Here is a 21,781-nt window from a genome sequence, read left to right on the forward strand (position 1 = left end):
TCAATAGAGCTTCCCGTCAGAATAGAGTTCTCCTGATAAACTGTGAGCCAACCGACAAGCAGTGCAAAGGTATAAGTACTTTAATTTTAGCCTCCCGTAAAATATATCCGAGAAAGTTTTTTGGTCTCTATATGTTGTTAGAAACACAAATGTGCTACAATCCCGAAAATTTCTTTGTTTTAATTTTTCTCGAACAAAAGATGCAAAGTCCAGTAAACTTGTTAAAACATTGCTCAAGCCTAATTATGTTTTTTTAATAACCCAATGATCAACTTGTAGTGTTGATTAAATAGTTTTTTGACAACTTTCTTCCCTCAATATTATTTGTGAACGTGCCTGTTACTGCACAGTTTGCTGAATACAGAAACTAACTCGCCTTCCTGCCAATCCAAATCACCTAACAGGAATCGTGAAAAGATTTCCTGAATTCATGTAAATCCGTTGGAAACGAATATGAATTTTTAAAATTTTGTTTCTGTTACAAAATTTTAAACTATTTAGAGGTTTGTTTCAAATAAAACGCATGCATATAATTCATTTCAATATTTATTCTACATTTTTACAAAGGAGTAGAACATTACGTCGTTTTAAAACACGTTTATTCAACACAAACTATTAAAATCTTCTTCATAATCTCTTAAGGCACGTTGACATTGTTCTTGATTTAAAAACTTATATTAAAAAGTAATGTAGTAATGGATAAAAATAATTATTTATTTCAGCACATTCAAATAGAGTGTATTCTACACTGTAAGGATAACAAGAGACCCGGCAATTTCACGGATTAATTAATCATAGTTTATAATTAAATCAATTAGCTACAATTTCAGTTATTAATATTAGGTAGGAATTTCTTATTTATGATGCCTTCTTCTAATCTGAGTGAAAAACATTCATAGATGCCGATTAATGTAAAGACTAGTCAGACAACATGATGGTTCCATAAAGGAAATTAAATAAGCCAGTTATTAATGAAAGTGTCTGAAATGTACACAGTACTGCGAATTCTAGCCTAGCTCAAGATAAATATACGAAATTGCCTGGTCACTTACACTTATAATGATAATGTCACTGCGTTAATGACAATCAAATATCTCACTAGATAAGCTCTGTGAATACAACATACTCTTACAAATAGTTCACAAATAACACCATGGACAATAACCATTTATGGCTATCTTTATTCACAACTGCATTAAAAGTTTTTCATCTGATCTTTCACATTAGTGCATCTGACGACTCATTGGCATTGGTTTTAAAATATTTTCTTTCTTTTGTTCTGTCCTATGTCAAAGCAGTATTAGTTATTTTGAAAACTTAAACTTTCTGAGAATGGATTTTTTTAGAGTTTATATAAGTCCGAGAGTTATTTTTTTTAATTTCTCATCACATTCTACATTTTAATAAACAAAATCGCACACACTAATAGAAAATTAAATATCAATTAAAACTTGAAAAAAAATGTTACTGGGTTATTGCTTTACTTCGATTTTAAATCACAGTGAATAACACACATTACTATTACTATTTTATAATTTATTTGCCTTATTCATCCAATGGGAAAAGCGAATTAAATTATTTAAAAACAGGATATTCATAATCTTATATAAGAATTAAAATATTGTTGGTTTGGTTTTGGTTTGTCATTATTTCCATTTGATATATCAAGGTTTTCGTCCTGTTGCTGGGACTATCCAGTCGTAGTTGAAGCTAGGGAACCCGATATTTAGTGAGTATAATTTAATTTAAATTAAACAGTACTCTAACTTTTTTTCAATTTCTTCCTACAATTTATTTTCCGAAAACTGTTTTCTGTCAAGTTGTACATAAATATTTCTTACTGTTATTACTATGAATGATAAACAGTATGTATAGTAACCATGTTCCCATTGGCCCAATCCAGTGCGGGAAAACAGCCAACACTCAAACAATCCGTGCAAAACATTTGCAGGGTGTGCTAAATACTTATACTCAATATTTTCCTGAAATACAAGCGGATTGCTCTAGTAACATCTCTTTGCTTGCGTGAGCACTTTTTTTTTCCTACTCTAATCATTCAAAATTCGATAATCCCAAGTTAAATATGATACACATGCTCAAACAAAACGCAGAACAACTTATTATCCAGGATGGAAAAAAAACAACAGTATAGCGATACTGTGTTTGACAATACAGCGGTCACGAAATATTTTGAAGAAATGCTTTTCCTTCGCTTCAAAATATTTTGTTTCGTCAATATTATTTTCTAAACAGAAGTTGTTTACATCAATTTTCTCTTATATTTGCGACATAGCCGATAAATCCACAGTTACCTGGGATAGTATCAATAATATAGCTTCAAGTATCGCTGAGAGTATTTTGGATACAATCTTTTCACTTAAACCGATCAGTTTACTTCAAATTGAACCGAAATTTTTTTTTCCTAAATGATAAGTCGATTAAACTTTATGTTCAATGTTTTATATCGACTCAGTATTATTGTTGGTCAAAAAAATCGGTCGACCACGTATGTAGTTTGGCAACAGACGTATGTGTGTATTTGTTTATGCGTCTACTCAAACAGGAGGGCGTATCTGCTAACGACGCACAACTACACGGTCAGGTCGTGTGTTTGTTTTTACCGCTCTGACTACTGCCCAGGCGGCCGACAAGAAACAGGGACGTGACGTCATCTCACTGCGCCCTCGTTAGCGAGCACAGGGAACTAGCTGCCTGATTGCAAGAGCCCAGGTTCACTCCCGAAGCTCAGGCCCTTGCAGGAATCAGGGATGCGAGATTGCTCAGTGACAACAAACAAAGTTTTACTACAGGCCCCCCATCAATCAACGCGCTAGCAACTTTTAACTTAATGTTATGATTAAGTTATTCAAAAGGATTTTTTTTTCGTTTCCTAAACTGATAAACAGTAACACTGATTCTTAATTTTAAAATTTTTGCATGCAGACTATATTTTAAGTGTGTTGTGTGAAGAGTAAATACTTTGGCGATTTCCAACTGTTCGCTTGATCAGTGGCCTTTTCCAAAAATAATTTTAACCTTAAACTGGCATCAGTGCGATACAGCCTTTTACAGGTCAAAATATTCGAAAGAGTTAAGTAATGGAAGGCATGGTATCTAGCGAAAACACATGGCATGCCGTAGAAGATATTTCAATATTTAGCATGATGTTATTTATAAACGCCAGCTTTAGTAAATACTGAAATATCCAGTCGTACAATTAATTCCCCAACAAGTACTGGCTCGTTTAATTTTTTGGATTAAAAAAATATGGGGAAATTAACGTTCAAACCGCAACATAGTGATGTCCGTGTTATAAACATACGACGAGCGAAACAGTTGATATCGGAACAGGAATTCAGACGTCAAGTTAATTTGGACCAACGCATTTCATAAATTTGGGTGTGCGGCACACTAACCACACCACGAACATATTTCAAGGTCTTGACACCCTGATGATTTTCCGAGGATGCTAATTACGGTACGTGTGCTCTTAAGGAGACTAGAATGGTAGTTCTACAGAACACTCCAGTCATCAGCAACTTGCGTCTGCACTGTTGTAACTAAAACTCCGAATCCGCGAACCTTCTAGAATGTTCATATCGACACAATATTCTTGCCATATAAATAGAGACCAGAAAAATTCGCGGTTTTGTTTCGTGATACGCTAACATTTCAATAATTATACCTTTGTGCTTCTCTTGCTGTTGGTTCGCTGTTAATATAGAGGATTCTTGGCCAATTGAAGATCCTCAATCGAAGAACGATCGAATCACATTTCAGACGCCCCACACATGTCAGTAGCCAATGAACAGGCGATGCTCGCTCAAGCATGAAGAGGATCGTGTGGTCTATCCTAGAGGTCGTTGAACACGCGAATTTTTCCAGTCTCTACATATAACTTTTCCTTGAAAGCACTAACTGTTTTAAAATACGGTTCAGGGTATTATGTACACGGGTAGTTTCGTCCCTGGCGATGGAGTCGTGTGTGAGCTTCCTTGCAGACCCGTCACGGAGCTGGTCTCTCGCGCGGGCTCGCTGTCCCTGGAGGGTGGCTGGACAGGGGTTAGGGGCGCCGGCTCCTAGCCTCGGAGGTCCAGCACTCAGGACGGGCCAGCAGCCGTCGGCGAGTCGCGTGCTGCTGCGGCGGGAGCCCGCCTCAACCCTGGAACACCACCGCCAGTCCCGGGGTAGTTTATCCATGTTCTACCTCCTGCCGGCCCCCAGCCAAGATGTGGAATAATAAAAAAAAGACGCAACTATAGTTAAACTGAAATGTATAAAAGATAATAATTTAAATTAGTAAAAAAAAATTTCAAAGCAATCATGAGTAGAGACCGGAACAATTCGCGTATTCATTTCGTGATAGGCTGAAATTCAAATAGTTATACCTCAGTGCTGCCTCTGCTATTGGCTCACCACTCACCCGGGTGACTCTGGGCCAATGAGAAACACCCGACCAAAGCTTTATCGAATCACCGGCTGCTACGTTGGGACGTCTCACAAGACAGCAGCCAATGAGTGGGTGGCATTTGACCGAGTGCACGTGGAACTGTGGAGTTCATCCTGGAGGTACATTGAACCAGCGAAATTTTCCGGTCTCTGCCTTTGGTGTTTCCGTGGCCGGCCTCGTGCAGGTAGGCGACCCTGATGGCGCTGCGGAGCGGGACCCACCTGGCTCCTCACCTGACTGCCCACAGCAGCAGGGCGCAGCCGGCCAGTTGCGCGGCCAATAGCAGCGGCGGCCGCGCGGCCGGGCAGGACGACTCCTGGCGCTGGATGGCGGCCGTGTTGTCGCCTGCGAACAGTGGCGTAGCTAGGATTTGTGTATGGAGGGTGTTAAGAAGCATGCCCCCCCCCCCCCCCGTATTAAAGCGGGGGTCCCCCGGGAAAATTTGGATTTTAAGGTGTAATTAGTGCTATTTTAGCAGTTTTTGGTTCTTAAATTTAAATATTGTAATGATAAAAAATTATTAATTTTAATATGAAATTTGTTTGAGTGATGAATAAGAAATGCTAAGAGGGGGGGGGGTGTTTAACCCCTAACCCCCCCCCCCTGGCTACGCCCCTGCCTGCGAACAACACAGTGCGCTCCACACGTCTGCCGTGCACACGTCACACTCGGGTGTGGACTCTAGAGGGACCTGGCCCTCGTGCGCTCGTACCATCCTCGGGGATCAGTGCAAGTGTTTGCCAATTAACTTAATAGAAAACTGCATTAGAACATTAGCATTGAAGAAGCAAGGTGCCCAATGAAGCACACGTGAACTCTCACAAAAAAAAAATAAAATAATTTACACAATTTCGTAAACAAATAAACAGTTTATATGTTCAAAACAAGTAACACGCAACTATGAAACTGACAGCGATAAGTCGGAAGTAAGAACATAAAGGTACAAAGTTTAAGAAAATAACGACCAAAAAAAAAACAATTAAGGCGTAACTGCACTAAAAACTCGCGAATACAGCCGCAAGAGCAATGACTAACCTTTAAATCATGCAGATGCAATATGATGAACAATTCATGTTATACAATAAAGTTTATAAGCCGTAAATTGCTGAAGATTCATACATACGATCGCAACTATGCAAGAGCGATAACGAGAGCAATTAATACACTGGACAAGATTTATACCAAAAGGGAGATGCCTGATGCAATTACACACGCTCTGACGGCGGGACATCTGGCCGCCTGACAACATTCAGCCCGAAACTCGCCGCGGCGCCAGATACTCACAGCGAGACACCGGCCTTACGTCACCCGACCCTCGGAAACCTTACACGGCAATATACTGTTCGTCAATTCATTCCACCAGTAGCATCAGCTAGAGACCGAGGAATTTCACGAACTATCAAGGTAGCAGGCTGAACTTAATGCTCATCCAAGTCATGATTAAACCTGGATCTTCCAATAAAAATTACTAGTATTAAAGGAAAATAGAAGAGAGATGCATTTTTAGTACATATTGACACTACCAGGCCTTAACTGTGTCTATTGAGCTTCGCTGTAAAACATTTACAAGAACGTGCGTGTTAGGATTCGTTTCCATAGTCGTCGCTTTTGTTTTGAAAAGAAAGGTTTGTGGATATTGAAGACGGGTAGATCAGCTACGATTGCGCAGTTTTGGTGTCGGATCACCGTCACGCAGTCGTAACGGATGTTGAGGGTTCAAGAGATATTGTGATCCTTGTCTCTGGTTACCGGATTCCCGTTGCGACTAAAATATGAAAGAGGACCTCGCGTCCGAGACTCTATATTGGCTCCAACCTCTGTCTCATGTATCCTCCCACACCATGTTTGCACCCCGAAGTTCTAGATACATGTTTTTTCTTGTGTCCATGCAGGTTTTACCTGGACCCATCTTACACAGTTCTAATCTTACTTGAAGGTAAGGGAGTAGTTTACAACCCCGCCACTAGAGTTCAGAGGCGGTACATTCGAACGCTCGTGTCCAGCCCTTGAGACAGGCCGACCCTGCCCGGGGTTAAGGACCGGTCCAAGCTTGGGGCAGTGTTCCCAGGAAAGTTTGGAGAGGGGGGAGAGGAGGAAATTCGCAAGGGCAGCGGGGAATGTTCTCTACCGAGCCTGGGTACGTGCCGGGGCGTTGGGGAAACTGAGTCCTGGGCACGGCTGAAACTGCTCGCGCAAGGCGGGGTCTAAGGAACGGACCGCTCCGATGGCTTGCAGGACATAGCAGTTCTAGTCACGGCTGCAGGGAGAACTACAAGCGACGGACGTGCGCCAAAGAAGGGACAAGGTGAGACAAGGTACTGCATTTACAAATGATCGGCAAAGTCACAGATACGACCTGAGTAACTAGTCAAACAAAAATTAAGTGGGTGTGTACAGTGGGCTGAACAAGTTTAAATTATGGTTATAAAATTCCTGAAAAATGATTGTTAAAAATTCAAATGTATAATTGTGGACTAGGACTGGGCGCGTGCAGGCGGGGCACTGACCCGTGGACACGAACACGTGCACGGTGTCGGGCTCGGTGTTGGAGGCGCGGCACGTGTAGTTGCCCGAGTCGCCGCGCGCCGCGCTGCTGATCACCAGGCGGCTGTGCGTCTTGGGCCCGGGCTCCGTGCTGACGGCCACGCCCCCGCGCTGCGTGTCGTAGTTGATCATGCGCTCGTTGTGGTACCAGAACACGTACTGCGGCGGCACGGGGCTCTGCAACACCCCCTCCCCCTCGCAGTTCCCAAGTGTCCCGGACCGCTTGTCATGCACGCTAACCTGACCAACATTCCATTTTAGTTGCGACAACCTAACCAGCCCTCCCGTAAATAAAAAAAACTATTATACATTACTACAGACCTGCAAAATTCATGGTTTCGATGGCCTTCAGGATAGACTGAACATACCCCTGTACACTCGGGCAAATACTTAACGCAAGTTCATTGGCTGCCGACTTGTAAGTCGTCTCAGCTGGTTTGTCTGTGATTCGATCCTTCTTTGGTTGAGGGTTTATAACTGGTTGAGATTCGTCCAGATGAACAGTAAGCCAATAGCAAAATTATCTAAAAGGTATATGTGTTTGAATTCTAGCGTATCACCGAATGAATCCGCGAATTTTGCTGGTCTCTATACATTACACTGACCGAATCCAACCTAACATAACCTTTTACTCCGGTAAACTTCGGAACTGTTCGGGTTGTTGCTTTCATCACTATGAACTTGTAGCCTAACCTGTCATCTGCTCTTAGCAACACAAGCCATAATTTGGTGTTATCTAACCACTGTTGTTAAGGTCAGGCTACTTGGCAACACATCCACAGATGATTTTTTTTGGTAAAAGACGAGTCCATTAACTTCCAAAGGAATCGTGTTGGAAACATTGGCAAAGCAGGATCGAACACCACAAGTCATGGTATGTTTGAATTTGATGGAAACGTTTCAGTTTTAAGATCCACCGAAACGTTTCAGCGAAGATTGAAGTCCAGCGCAAAGAAGAGGATATAGAATAATATAATCGATACCACCAGCCGTTACCATGGCAGTGATTTCAAAGAACGGTGATGACATTATCTTAGAAACGAACGAGCTATGGCGGGAAGCGTTAAACTTTGCACGTTACTTTCAGGGCGGTTCTGCTCCAAGCCAGACCTCCAGTAGCGAAGGAGACTCCCGTATCGGCGACCGCACCCGGGCGCTACGAGGCGACAAGGCGACCGCCATCGGGAGTCATGGCTTGTTGAACAGCCCGCCGACGGCAGCGAAGGGGAGAGACCAACTCGTCGAGAGGAAGGAGGAGTGTCGCTAGCCAGGGGCGCCACCAGCCTCACAATCACAGTCCTCCTCGGCGCAGGGGGGTTCCAGGGAGGCAACCAGACGGTGGTCTACATTTCCTCCGCGCCGCGCCGAGAGAACGGAACTAAAGCAGAATGCAGAATAAGTATGTTTACCATAACCACAGTTTCCTCGGCCTCCACTTTACGACGACCCATTTTTTGCGAACCGGTGATTACACCTCGTTACGCTGTGTTGCTTACTTCACAGCCAATGCAATCTTCCGTAAAAATGCTCGACCTGAAAACTGAAGGTTATGTATACTAATGCGGACAGCATTTACGTGTAAGAGGTACAATTTAAGGTCAAACATTTACTTATAAATTTAATGAAATGAGTAAATACTTGAAGACTGTGACGTGAAAGGTCACTGGTTCGATAAAAAAATCGATTGGATTGTAGGTAAAGACTAGTATGATAGTTTCTCAGATTGTTTTTTTTCCTGGTAGTTGTTTTCCAGCGGATTTTTTTCTTTGCCTCTACATGCAAGATGTTTACCTTTTTATATTTGTGTCCGTAGTCGATTTTTCCAATGTGATTTCAGCAGGTTTTCCCATCCAGGTCTACAATTTTAACTGGTGCTTCACACAGCTAGCTCAGCCATTTATTCAGCCGAGGTCCAGCGACATAAATGACGCCACGCGGATTCTGCAGTAGCAAAACATTTAGAGTGATTTTTCACTTGGTGGTGCGGAATTTTACCTTCGTCTCACTCCAGGCCATGGTAGTTTTTGCATAGCCATTCATTCGAACGTTTACGTTAAAACTGAACAAATAAATGTGTTTTTTCTGTAGATTCAAAAAGTTTTTAAGTGTTTCGATAAAACTCCGAAATTATTTTATTGAATTTATCCTAAAAGCAATTAAACTCGTTTCCTGTAATTTACGAATACATTAGAAATTTACAAAATTAATCCGTGTGTAATTTCAAACTACTACTATTATTCTTAAATTTTTGGTTAAATTTGAACAGTGTACTCTACCCATTTCTATGGCATTGTTTGGTTATTGCCATTTTTTCGAATGCCTCTATGACTGCTACATTCTGCTTAACAAATACCTAACGACTATAGACGACGATCCATCGAAAATTATTCACGCCGATTGTTTGTTTAAAGAAATATGTAGTCAGTTATTTATTCTCCATGGTATTGGGGATTGTTTTCGTTCAGATATACATGTTTCCGACGTTAAATCCTCGCACATTTAGCTCTGCATTGCAAAAAATAAAGGTGATTCGGAATAATAAATGCTCTTTTTACAGCCGCACACCCTTAGGGACATCGGATGTTACAGCATTCCTTGCGAGAAACAGGTCTATAGAAGTCGTCATGGTAGATGTGATGAATTCTTACGGAAGAAATGAAAAAAATAAATAAAGGGGGTTGTCTGTAAAGTCGGTTTACGGACGATAATTTTACGTGATAACGTCATAAGAAAACATTGATGAAAAATTGCATACTTTTTAATTTTAAAATATTATTTACAGTTTTTGTAAATTTAATTTAAATAATTTGTTCAAATATAATCACGAACAATTAGTCATATAAATGAACTGAAATCAAATCAATGTCAATAAATTGTTAATTATAAATGACGAAATTTGACAAATAAATCAATTTTTTTTAAATTGCTGCTTTTAAAAAGCCCTCCTTAACCTGTTTGACATTATAGAAGATTTTCTCGCACGGTGGTTGGCCGGTTCTTGCACGCTCGGCTCAGGCCGAACGTGACACTTTTTCGTGCGTGCAGCCGGCGTTCATCGATTTATAAGACGTTATCATGTCGAAATCTTTTTTTTTCCTTGCTACTTTAATTTTGAATAATACATTATGCTATGATTATACAAAGGTTCAGTTATTTGGAAGCATGCAGGCCCTAACGTTTATTTGAGCCGCATTATTCTGTGGTTTGTAAGAGTGCGCAGTCGTCTCCACAGGAACGCAAGGAAGCCTTATGAACTGAGCAGCCGGCCGTATCTCCGGCGGAAGCGAGGGGGTGAACTACCCCCTGGACCGTGCAGCCCCCATGGAGGGGCCGGCAGCTGTCAACAAGACACGGCGAGGCGATGGTCGATATCGCCGCCGGGACGCACGGACGTGTAAGCAACACTGCCTTGATCAGGCTCCGCGGGCGAGATTACTGGCAAACAGCGACCCTCCCCTACCCGCCCTCAGGTCAACACACAAGCCGGCGGAGCAGATGCCGCAGCAGTTCTCTCTGATGTCCCGGCGGCCTTGCATCCCGTGTTTGGACTGCAACTTAACTGCGCTTGGCCATCAGTCAGCATGTCCCGCTGTTCTGCACCAATGTTTACACACCCCTAACTGGCACATACTACACCCCCCAACCCCCCCTCAGTGGTGGATGCAGAAGTTAGCCTGCAGTCACTAATGTCTTTCCCTTCAGGTTTACAGAAAAACCTTGCTAATTCACAGCAATTTACGATCGTTAAATGTTTTTATTTTTTTTTTGTGGGAAAGGAGTTTTCATCGGCCACTCAAGACCCGCCCTCCAAGAGAGTTATAAATTAAAACAATAAGCCTAAGTTGAGTTGTCGGTACCATGCAGTACCTGTAGTTGTAAAATTAATATCATCATATTACTAGCTGTAAAGTTTGTTTATTGTCACACTGAAAAATAAAGCTTTAAATTAACAAAAATTTTTTTATCAATACGAACCTTACATAAATTTGTTTGTCAGTGGCAAAAGGGAGTACTTAATTTCGAATGCAAAACTATGTTTGTTTAATGGCTAGACACAGGAAAAATTCGCGGATTTCATTCGGCGTTAAGCTAGAAGTCAAATACATATACCTTTCAGATGATATTGCTATCGGCTTACTGTTCATCTGGACGAATCTCAAACAATTAAAAAAAACTCCAAAACCAAAGAAGAATCGAATCACAGACAAGCCAGCTGAGACGACTTGCAAGTCAGCAGCCGATGGACTGGCGTTATTTGGCCGAGCGCGCAGGGGAATGTGCAGTCCATCCTGAAGGCCATTGAAACCGCGAATTTTCCCGGTCCCTGTCCATGGAGTAACTGCTGCCCTGCAGATGGCGACTGCGACTCACGTGCTCGATGATGCACACCAGCGAGATGGTGCTGCCCTCGCCGATGTGGTGCTCGTCGCTGCCCAGGATGAAGGCCGCCGGCACCACCACGTGCAGGTTGAAGTAGTGCGAGATGGTGCCCGAGCCGGTCGCCACCTGCGGGCACCAGCTCACGGCTTGCGTCCATGTGCTAGCACGCGCACAGCGAGACACCCGGCAGCAACGTGGCGGCTCGTGACTCGCCAATCAGCGCCCGGGCACGCCCCACCAATGGAAGCCTTGCTTTCTCCTGAGAGGCGTGGCCAATCAGGCGCGGTGCCTGTTTCCCGTGGTTCCGAGAAGCCAATAAAAATCAAAGTACGCATTCAACGGCATTCTTCTTTGATGAGATCATGCCTCAAAAACTCTAAATTAGCCTATAATTTAATTCAATATGAATGTGAAAAATCATAAATATAACGCGAATATTTCTGTGAAACCAGATTCTCTTTAGTAATGAGATAATTAAATCAAAATATAATTTCAATTCTTCGAACGTTCCGACCTGGTTTACCAAGCGTATTTATTTAATTCAATTTTTATCGCTAAAAAAAAAGAAAAATATTCTTCGTTTCCCGACTGTTTATCAGAGGATTAATTATTTCCCGGACGTTCAGTATGGCTTCGGGTGGAATTTAATTAGCGTAACACAAGCTTCAGGGCGAATATTGTTGGTGTATCTGGTAGCAAGTCCCGGTCGAACAGGGGGTGGGGGGGTGTGGTGGCGGGGGGGGGGGGTGTAATCTGACGAGGCGAGAGGGGGCGGTCGTGATCATCACAGCTAGCACAGCTGTCAGCTGCACAGCTGCGCAGCTGTAAGCTGCATTGCCCGGACAGACCCAGAGCTTGCGCGCCGCGTCAGAGAACAACACCATGTGCGAATACACGGTCTATAGCTGCAGAAGTTACAAACAACTAGCTTGCTGCGATTATACGTCTGGCGGTGAACTACACTCAAAACCTGGATCGGTGGAATGTTAGAAATTTTTTCCTGATAAAGAGCGTTCGTTAGTTGAATTCAATTTCTGTAAAGTGTTGTTTGCGCGGGGAAAAGAGGGTAGAAACACTTTTCCCTCTGTTTGCTTTCAACTTCTTTCCTTTTGTCGGCGGAAATAACACGCCCCTGTTGCTGACTGGTGAATCAGTGGTCTCTGCTATCCCCGGAGAATAAGTGAAATTCACTGATGATCTGACTTTCGATTACGAAACAAACTGCAGGAATCCACAGATCCACGCGCAGTTTCAACAAATCCCTCGGTCGCGCTTCACTGATCTTGCCAGGCGCATCTAATTAGGATCTTAGAGCGCAGTGTACATTTTTGTTTCCTAACCTCGACATTTACAAAAAAAACCCACTCGACTGTCAGAAAAGTTTTGCTAAGGTACACTCAAATAAAGGAATTGAAACACGTATGGTAAAATAGTACAACAATTAATAATGTCATTTAGTTAAAATACTTATATATGGTAGCCATTAATATAAACATTATTTTCCGCGGCCTGGTACCGTGTGGGCGGGAACACTGAACATGGCTTCGCTGCACTGTGATGATATTTAATATGAATCATTCATGTTCTGAGCGCTGGCAAACAGCTTGGCCCAGACGCCGTTGAGCGGTGTCGAGGTAAGGAATGGGGGATGGTATATGCCATTCAGATACCATTCGCCTGTTGTGGGGACAGAACATCACTTTGGCAGTTATCCATGCCAAGTGAAGACGGCAGAACAGGGTCGTTAACAGATGTGCCACTTAACACCTAGCTGTTTTTTTCTTATTTTATTTTAAAAGCTACATGTACTTTGACGATCCTGTTGCCTTATTGTTAGAGACCGGAAAAATTCGCGCTTTCAATGGCCTTCAGGATAGACTGCATATTTCCCTGTACACTCAGCCAAATAACGCCAGTTCATTGGCTGCTGACTTGTAAGTCGTCTCAGCTGGTTTCTCTGTGATTCGATCCTTCTTTGGTTGAAGGTTTATAATTGGTTAAGATTCGTCCAGATGAACAGTAAGCCAATAGCAAAATCAGCTAAAAGGTGTATGTATTTGACTTCTAGCTTAACGCCGAATGAATCCGCGAATTTTTCCGGTCTCTACTTATTGTCAACATGTTTTTGTGTGAATGTTGTGTAATTTTTAACAAGGTACTTCTTACCGTAATGAATCCATCCGACATTTTCAGTAACATAAAATAATCATCCCGTCGTAGCTGAACCGGACATCCGAGTATCTCCGAACAAGTGTCGGACGTGTGAACATGTGTGTAGCTGTGCTCTTAAGGGTCACTATGCACGAGCCCAGCCCCTGGATGCATAGAGGGCGGGAAGATGTACCCCAGGAAGAACTTCCGAGCTTCTGTAGGCATTCAGGGTGTTTCCAAGCCCTACACCACCAACAATAGTTCTCTAAAGAATATCAAGAGAAAATTTATCGTTAGTGTGAAAACACTTTATCTATACATTCCTGCAGTTAATAAATTGTAAGTATGTTCAATAACCAATTAATTTTCACTGAATCGTCCTAAAGTAATTTATTTTATGTTCCATAATGGCAAACTTGTTCAGATACATTGGTCACTGTCCAAAATAAAAATATCGAACAAAAATAAGATATTTACAAAAAATTGAAGTAAATTAGCTTGACTGTCATTGGTAATGTTATTCTGTGGAAGTATCTGGATTAGGTTTGAAAGGGCAGCTTCCCTAGTAACACTGATGTTCCCTGGGTGGTGCTGATCAGGAGGTGGTGTGATGGTGCTGTCTCGCACCAGGCGGTGCTCGTGGTGTCGCTACACCACCACACACGCACCTTGATGCCAGACATACTTAGCCTGTTATTGTCTGGCCGTCGTGGTTTAGTGCCCGGCTATCGCCGCTAATGGTCTTGTTTGCGTGTCCCTTATCGGGCCTCCACCCGCAGCAACAACCTGGTGGCCAGTATAAGACTGGAGCGACCTGAGAGACTAGACATCTGTGGTCCAGTCGTCGACTCGTTGGAAGCAACACTCCAAGGAATGATGAAGATTGTTTACGTGAGTATTAAAAAAGGAAATTTTACGAATCAGAAATAACATCATGCATTTATTGCTTCGAGTGCTGTGGGCGGAACGTGTGTTCATTTAAATGAAGCACTAAGTTTTTTTATATTTGTCTTTTCTGGTATTCGGATGTTTCACTCCATCGTAAAAGGAGAAATATTTCTGTTTTGAAGCTATCAGTTTCAGGTTACTATCTTAATTATTGGTAGTGTATTTAAATAACCAAATTAAACAATGGTTCAAGTAGTTTCTAAACGATTCCTTATTATGAAAATCTACATTAATATTTTTTTTACTTCGCAGGAAATATAAGATTTTTGTCAAAGAATGTACAAACTTATATAAATTAATAATATAAGAAAACTAATTAATCGACAAGGCATAAACAACACCAAATATATGTTTTCCAATGGGTTGTAAATCAAAATATAAACTCTGCAAATGCCTAAGTTCATAGATGAAAAAAATATTAATAATATTGGAAAGTACAGTGCATTATTTAAAATGTAAAAAATCACATTTTAAAGGTGTGATTAAACTGACAGAATTTAAATGATACTATATGTACACTGCAAATCAAACGATTGCTTTACATTTGAAATGTAACGAAATGCACGCGCATATCATTAGCGACGAGGATCCTAGATGCAGGGCTCGAACATCGCACATGTAGTTTCATGGCTGTACAAGTGCAGTGGTTGTGAAGCAAACCAAGTGATGTGTTCTCCGGCGAGTTCATCAGGAGTCTGGGGTGAGCGAGACAAGAGACTGGGGTGAGCGAGACAATAGCGAGAGACTAGCGAGTCACAGAAGCAGCGCTCAGCTGGCCCGGCGGTGAGTTGCAGAACCTTCCACGCGCGCCACGCCAGAGTTGACGCAGCTGTGCTCACTGCTTCAACACGGAGTTCGTCTTGCTCTGATCAACACTTATTAGCAGGAGTTTCTGACCCAACACATTCCAACGTGTTTTAAGGTCGCAAGATTCTAGAGCTAGACATGAGCTTCTTTCAATGCTTCCTATCAGCGAATGAAGTGTATATGAATAGTTGTAAGTAAAAATAATACATGTTAGATAACTTGATTGAAACTATTATTTACAAACCAATACATAAATATTTTTAAAAAGCACTGTAGTAAACATATAATTACAACCTAAACCTTCCTCTGCCGTAGCTACAGGAAACAAAGTGCAACATGAGTTGTGTTTAGATAAATGATAACATATTTTTCGATCACTGAGCAGAGTCAGTGTGCATGCCATGGGAGCGTGTCCTGTCGACAACATTTAACTGGGTTCCTTGTCGGCAGATTGTTCAGTTGAGCTGAGATGAGTGGCGGCACAGTAATGTTGGGAGTAACTTAGAACACCCATACACGAGAATATCCAATCAAAAAAGGAACCAACCCTATAAACTGGAATCGATGTGTAATTTTCTTCGTGATAGGCTAACAAAAGCTAATTATTATTACTTCGGGTAAATGTAACCCTGAGAGCAAATCAAACACAGAACGTTTAAGTCTTCAAAAGACAGAATATCTATTATGAACCAAATTAAAACGAATAAATTTTATATTTTGTTGTTGTCGTTTGTTGTTATAATCAAAAAAATAGGTAAGAAAGATCCAATATTTTCTGTTTCTGTATAATTTCATTACATTATTTACGAGTGTTTCAATTTTTTTCTCAAAATATATATTTCTAATAAAATAAAAAAAATAAAATAGTTTAATGTGTAATGACATTATACAAGTTTTCCGCAGGGTGAATACACTAAATACGATTAGCTGCCGTACAGCCAGGTTCTAATCGTACATAAGTGGCAGCTAATAATTATATGCTAAACAATTGGCAGTACTGTGAGATTTCCACACTTATTGTTTTCAACTACAAGGACATAAATCCTCAAGGTTGTGTTTTTATTCTAGTTGTTGCAATGCTCGGCATGTCCCCAGGTTGTAGCCGTCACCCTGTGTCTGGCCGTGGCTTCCGACGCCAGGCTGAACGCGACTGTAGAGGCCGCCTCCAACCGCACACAAGCCAACGACACCAGCGCTCAGCCCAAGCAGATCTCCGAAGACCTCTACGACTCGGACCCGGAGGCGAGATCAGCCAAGTCGGTCTTTGGATCAATCGTCCCCCAAACCTTCCCCCACGTATGGCCGGCGGTACAGGAAGCCTACCACCACATCTTCGGCAGGGCCGCCCTGGACAGCGGGGTCCTGGCGCTGCAGTCTCCCGGCGCCGGACAGGACCTCATGTCCTTGCTGCCCTTCATCGTCACCGCAGAGCAGGGCGGTATCTCCTACCTCGCCAAGCCGTGAGTACCTCCTGGCACCAGCACAGACAACCTGCCTGGCACCAGCACAGGGCCACAGTCACAGACAACCCACCATCTACCAGCACAGGGCCGCAACACAGACAAGCTACCTCTAGCTACGGTCCTGGCATGAGCCTGAAGTGTGTCTCTGGGAAGTGCCTCAGGCGCACCTGTAGAGGACCGCTTCTTTGCCACGCCCCTCTCGTCAGGTGGTGACTAACACAGACACATAAGTTAGTATTATTACATGGTAGTTAATTTAGTTATTTTGACTAAGAATGTTAACTGAACGATTTGCGTCTTATGCAGAGAACTGTTAAACAGTTTCAAACTAACACTATCTGAAATAATTATAATTTTTACACAATGTAAGTAAATTATTAGTTAGTTGGATAAAGACATATATATTTTACCAAACAACATTACTTTAAAATTATTTATATCTGTTTCGTCCTTGTTTTCACTATTTTTATTTGCTTGTAGTGTCCTTAAACTAGGGAATTATTCAGTTTCTTCTGCTGCTGCACCGGTCTGCTTTGAGCAATGGGCATTTTCTGATGTAAAAGTACTTGTTATACCAAGACAAATGTTGTCTGATTGCCTCCACTAGCAATTGCAATGCTATGCAATGATATAAATCGCAAAACCAAGTCCGGGAAGTCATTCGTTTCTCCAAAATGTACGATATCAAAAAGATTTTCAGGTTACGAAAAAAAAAGACTTGATAGCAAAATTCACGGAGATGATTTTCATAAATTAATAATGTTAGTATATTTTTTCAAAATGTTTTGATTTCCTTTTTAGGTCATTACATATCACATATACCTACTTTCTATAAAACCATTATTTAACAGAAGAATTCTTTTGGTATATCTATGTAAATGTGGTGAAGTTTCCAATCCATTGTATTTATAATTCCTCGATATTGATTAATCTAACATATTTTGATTTTCCCACAGTACCCAAACATTAATGACTTCGTCTTTGACGTCTGACAAGTTCAATGTTCCATTCGTGTTAAAGATCATTCTGTACTTTAGTAAAACACTGACTTCAACATTTGTCATGAACAACATAATATTGGGGTACTTAGAGGTACTTCATGCTGGGAACTGTGGCATGTTTTAAACACGGTCAACGCCATTTGGTTTCTATTAAATTATTAGATGCATCGCCGCATTTTACAATCATATCACATACAATTCTTCATTTTTTCTAAGTTCTTCTATTGGCATAAGTGTGCAGCAATTATAATCAATACGAGTCCTAGTTGTGACACATAGTACTATCTCGTATTGTAACATTAACTTCCAGACTAATAGGCGTTTGCCTCAAAAAAGACTACAGTAGGTATGTGACGTTTGTTAAACATTGGCTAAAGCTTTGTGCAAAAATCCATCTTAATTAATTTAGAGCTAAATTAACAAATTTTTGACGTAATGCAGTTTTTTTTTACTTACACCATTGCAGTTTTGCACTGTTTGTCATGGAAAAATTCCGAAAATCAGAAATAAAAACAATTTCACAGAAAACAAGGCTGAATCTTCTGATGTCGGAAAACCGGAACCAACGATGAAACTAAACAAGTTTTATGTACAACACAACGACGACAGCACGGACAAAAAATGTTCAACATATAAATATCATACAGCACAAGAATTCCGTTGAAGGAACTTAGTCATGAAAAAATAATATAACTACTGAAGTGTACTTCAGCCACATCGCCGATGAGGTCTTGGCGCGGCCACCTGCTTCCATCCCTTCGTCTACTCTCTCTCTCTCTCTTTCAGGGCCTCGTCGTCTCTCTCTCTCTCTCTCTCTCCTTTCCCGCTCCCCCTCCCGGCTGAGCCCTGCGCAGGCGCGCTAGGCCTGGGGCTATACTATTTAAGCCCAGGAGAGCTCAGACTCATCCTTATTCGTCGTAAATGTTTCTGCGGTTCAATAGCTTTCAGATTGAGTAAAACTGTGACCAGCATGTAGGAGTCCACGAGACGTAGGCAAGCAGCGGCGTGGCGATGGGAAACGAACATGGGCAAGTATTTAATTATTCTGGTGTCCGTGGCAGACGGTGGCTCTGCGTAACCATGCGTTAGAATATAAATCTAAAGTGATTCTAAATTCATCTTTCGGCTGCCACCTTATGAAAACTTAAGTTTTGGGTTGACTTGTTATTTATGTGCAGTTAGCTTGCTGCGGTGAATCCGCCTTTGGGAGCGTAGCTCCATGAGGCTGCCATGTTTCGTCAACCTGGGCCAGGTTCACGTGGTTTGACTTTGTTTTATGTGTTCACTCATGATCTTAAGGAAACGTGCGTGTGCAAAGTCGCACACCGCCACTGATACAGTGACAAACACAGTGGGGTAACAACGACGAGGCAGATTAAATGCAGGCAGACATGAAACCTGACAATGCAGCACTCATGTAAACTCAGCGATGAAGATGAACAAGTACTATGGCCAACACAATGACAGAAGATTTGCAGTAAGAACAGTTGCGACGTTTCGGGAACTGACATCTGTTCCATTCATCAGGCACAATCAGACTGATCTTGTTTTCTGTGAATTTTTTATCTCCATATTTTTTTTTCCTGATTTTCGGGATTTTTCCATGGCTAACAGTGCAAAACTGCAATGGTGTTTGTCCAAAGAACTGCATTAAATCAAAATTCGCCTATTGAATTTATCATTTAAAAAACACGTAAAGTGTTTGTCGCTCGCTTGTGCACGCATGGGAGACGTGAAGTCTTGCCACGTCTGGTTCGTGCATGTGCAGGTCTGCTCCTGGCATGGTCGCCTCTCCCGGGGTGCCGTACATCTACCACGAGTCCTCGCCTGCCGCCTACCAGTCTGCCTACCAGCCCGCCTACCAGCCCGCCTACCAGCCCTACCAGGCCGCCTACCAGCCTGCTGTCTCCCTGCTGGCGCCCTCTCTCGGCCCTTCAGAGACCCGCCCCGGGATGTCGCTCCAGCCAATCACATACAAGGCCAGGGGCCGACGTGGGTGCTTTCCACTTCCTGGCTTTGTTTGCTAGTGAGATTACAAGATATAATCTCCACTTGAAGAAAGAGAGAATTCATATGTACTCGTGGTGGAATTATTAAAACGTGCTGATTTCAAGCTCTTGTTTATTTTTTTTTAATGATCAGAGCTACGAGTAGTTTTTTTTGTATAATTCTTCATAATTTCTACGTTTTCAATGTTAAAATTGTTCCGCCCTACATTATTAGATATCCACTATATGACACAGTTATTTAATCGAAAGAAAATTCGATCCAAGTATGTTTTTGATATTATGTCATCAGATAGTTGGAAATTTTTAAAGAAATTTTAACTAAATAAATATGTGTAGTTAGGAAAGTGAATAAGTGAAAAAAATGGCATTTAATTATGATGTTTTTAATACTGGCGAATATATGAAACATTTTCTAACACTCATTTTTCAAATTTGCAAGTTTTGCCATTTATCCATTGGAAGAAAACTTGTTGATATTTAATCAAAGAGCGATCGCATTATAAACAAAACTTTATAAATAACTTAAATCATATCTTTGTTTCGTATCTCTGAAAATAATAAGATTAGCATAGTTGTTTACCTGACATTTCAGATGTAGAAATGTTTATTTTTAAACTATTTCAAGTTTATAATCATTAGCGAGTTTCTCTGAAGGCGAGTTCACAGTCGTGAATATGGAGTCCTGAAACGTGTGTGTGGACTCGGATAGTCTAAGGGCGAGTGAGTGTGTGAGTCTACCCCTGAGTTCGTGAGGTAAAGTCTCTTGGGCATGGATTAGTTCACAACTAGTTAGTTCTCGATTTAAAACATTTTCATGAACAAACGCCATTGCAGGTTTTAAATATATTTCATAGAGAAAAGAAAAGTATGAACAAGAAAGTTGAATACACAAACACACAGAAAACCAGCCGAAATCAGCTGATGAAAATGTTAAACACATACATCACAGAGAGAACCCTGTGGAAGGAAGTAGTCGAAAAAAATTCAAAGCACACACAAACAGTGGGCTGTTATCAACGAGAAAGTTGTAATAAGAACAGAAAATACATCCAAACAGCAATCTTGGACAATGTGGCGACAAGCAGACAAAAAAAAATTGGTTGTCTGTAAAGTCGGCTTACGGACGATAGTTTAACGTGACAACGTCATAACAAAACATTGATGAAATGATTGCATACTTTTATGAATAAAATTTAATCATTTTTATTCAATTATCACTATTTTATATGGATACAAAAAGTACAGAATACAATTTAATTGATAAATTTACTTTTATTTGCATTCATTAATTCAAATATGTTTATTACTTTAACGAAGAGATTATTTTAACTATAACTTTTATACATGTTTGCTATTTAACTTCTTCCAATCTGTGTTATTCTCTTAAGGATAGGAAAAGTAGGAAACGAATGGAAGTGTTTCAAGTTTAATGTGCCTCGAAAAAGTCAAATCGATGGTTGTTCCAATCGAGTGGAAGAGAGATAGATGCGGCGCAGCGTACAATGAGCGTAACGGGACACCGCGTAACGGGACACCGCGTAACGGAACAATGTGCGTAACGGGACACTTTTTTGTGCGTGCAGCCGGCGTTCATCGATTTATTAGACGTTGTCACGTCAAAAACGATGGTACAAAACAGATAATCTGGACAACACAAGGAAAACACAGCGATGGGAAGACGATCCCAGGAAGGAAACGAAAGACATATTCTGGACACCACAACTACATTGGCACAGACGAACACTGCAGTCTTGCTGAGTCAAGCAGTTGTGACGTCTCGGGACCTGACATATGTTCCAGGTCTTATCTTTGAAAGATTTGTGAAATGGGAGTGTATGACTTGATGTAGGCTTTTGGACATACGCCATGCTAAGTACATGTAGGTCTGTAGAAATAAATACCCTCATTTTTCCAGCCCCTACTCAGTCGCGCCTGTGTTTTCGTACCATGTGCGTCTCTGCCTGAGGACGGGAGCAGATAGCAGTTCCCGAAACGTCACTTGTTTCTGTTTTAGAAAACTGTTGTGTT

At 41.5% G+C, this 21,781-nt stretch overlaps 2 protein-coding genes across 2 annotated transcripts in view; one reads left to right on the forward strand and one right to left on the reverse strand.

Moving 5' to 3' along the window:
• Positions 1-2,673: 2,673 nt before the first annotated feature.
• LOC134533368 (hemicentin-2-like) overlaps positions 2,674-21,781 on the reverse strand; it is a 42,195-nt gene continuing 23,087 nt past the window's right edge. Inside the window, exons 6-10 of the mRNA XM_063370888.1 lie at positions 11,366-11,500; positions 6,958-7,171; positions 4,684-4,795; positions 3,952-4,162; positions 2,674-2,712 (exon numbers count right to left, since the gene is read on the reverse strand). Of these exons, the coding sequence (XP_063226958.1) occupies positions 2,674-2,712; positions 3,952-4,162; positions 4,684-4,795; positions 6,958-7,171; positions 11,366-11,500 (711 nt within the window). The remainder of the gene's footprint in view (positions 2,713-3,951; positions 4,163-4,683; positions 4,796-6,957; positions 7,172-11,365; positions 11,501-21,781) is intronic.
• LOC134533488 (uncharacterized) lies at positions 8,082-19,857 on the forward strand. Its single transcript, XM_063371012.1, has 6 exons — positions 8,082-8,393; positions 10,227-10,388; positions 11,348-11,701; positions 14,305-14,416; positions 16,376-16,740; positions 19,513-19,857. The coding sequence occupies exons 4-6, from the start codon at positions 14,399-14,401 to the stop codon at positions 19,769-19,771; spliced, it is 642 nt and encodes a 213-aa protein (XP_063227082.1). The 5' UTR covers positions 8,082-8,393; positions 10,227-10,388; positions 11,348-11,701; positions 14,305-14,398; the 3' UTR covers positions 19,772-19,857.

This window comes from Bacillus rossius, chromosome 6, assembly GCF_032445375.1.
Source record: "Bacillus rossius redtenbacheri isolate Brsri chromosome 6, Brsri_v3, whole genome shotgun sequence".
NCBI lineage: Eukaryota > Metazoa > Arthropoda > Insecta > Phasmatodea > Bacillidae > Bacillus > Bacillus rossius.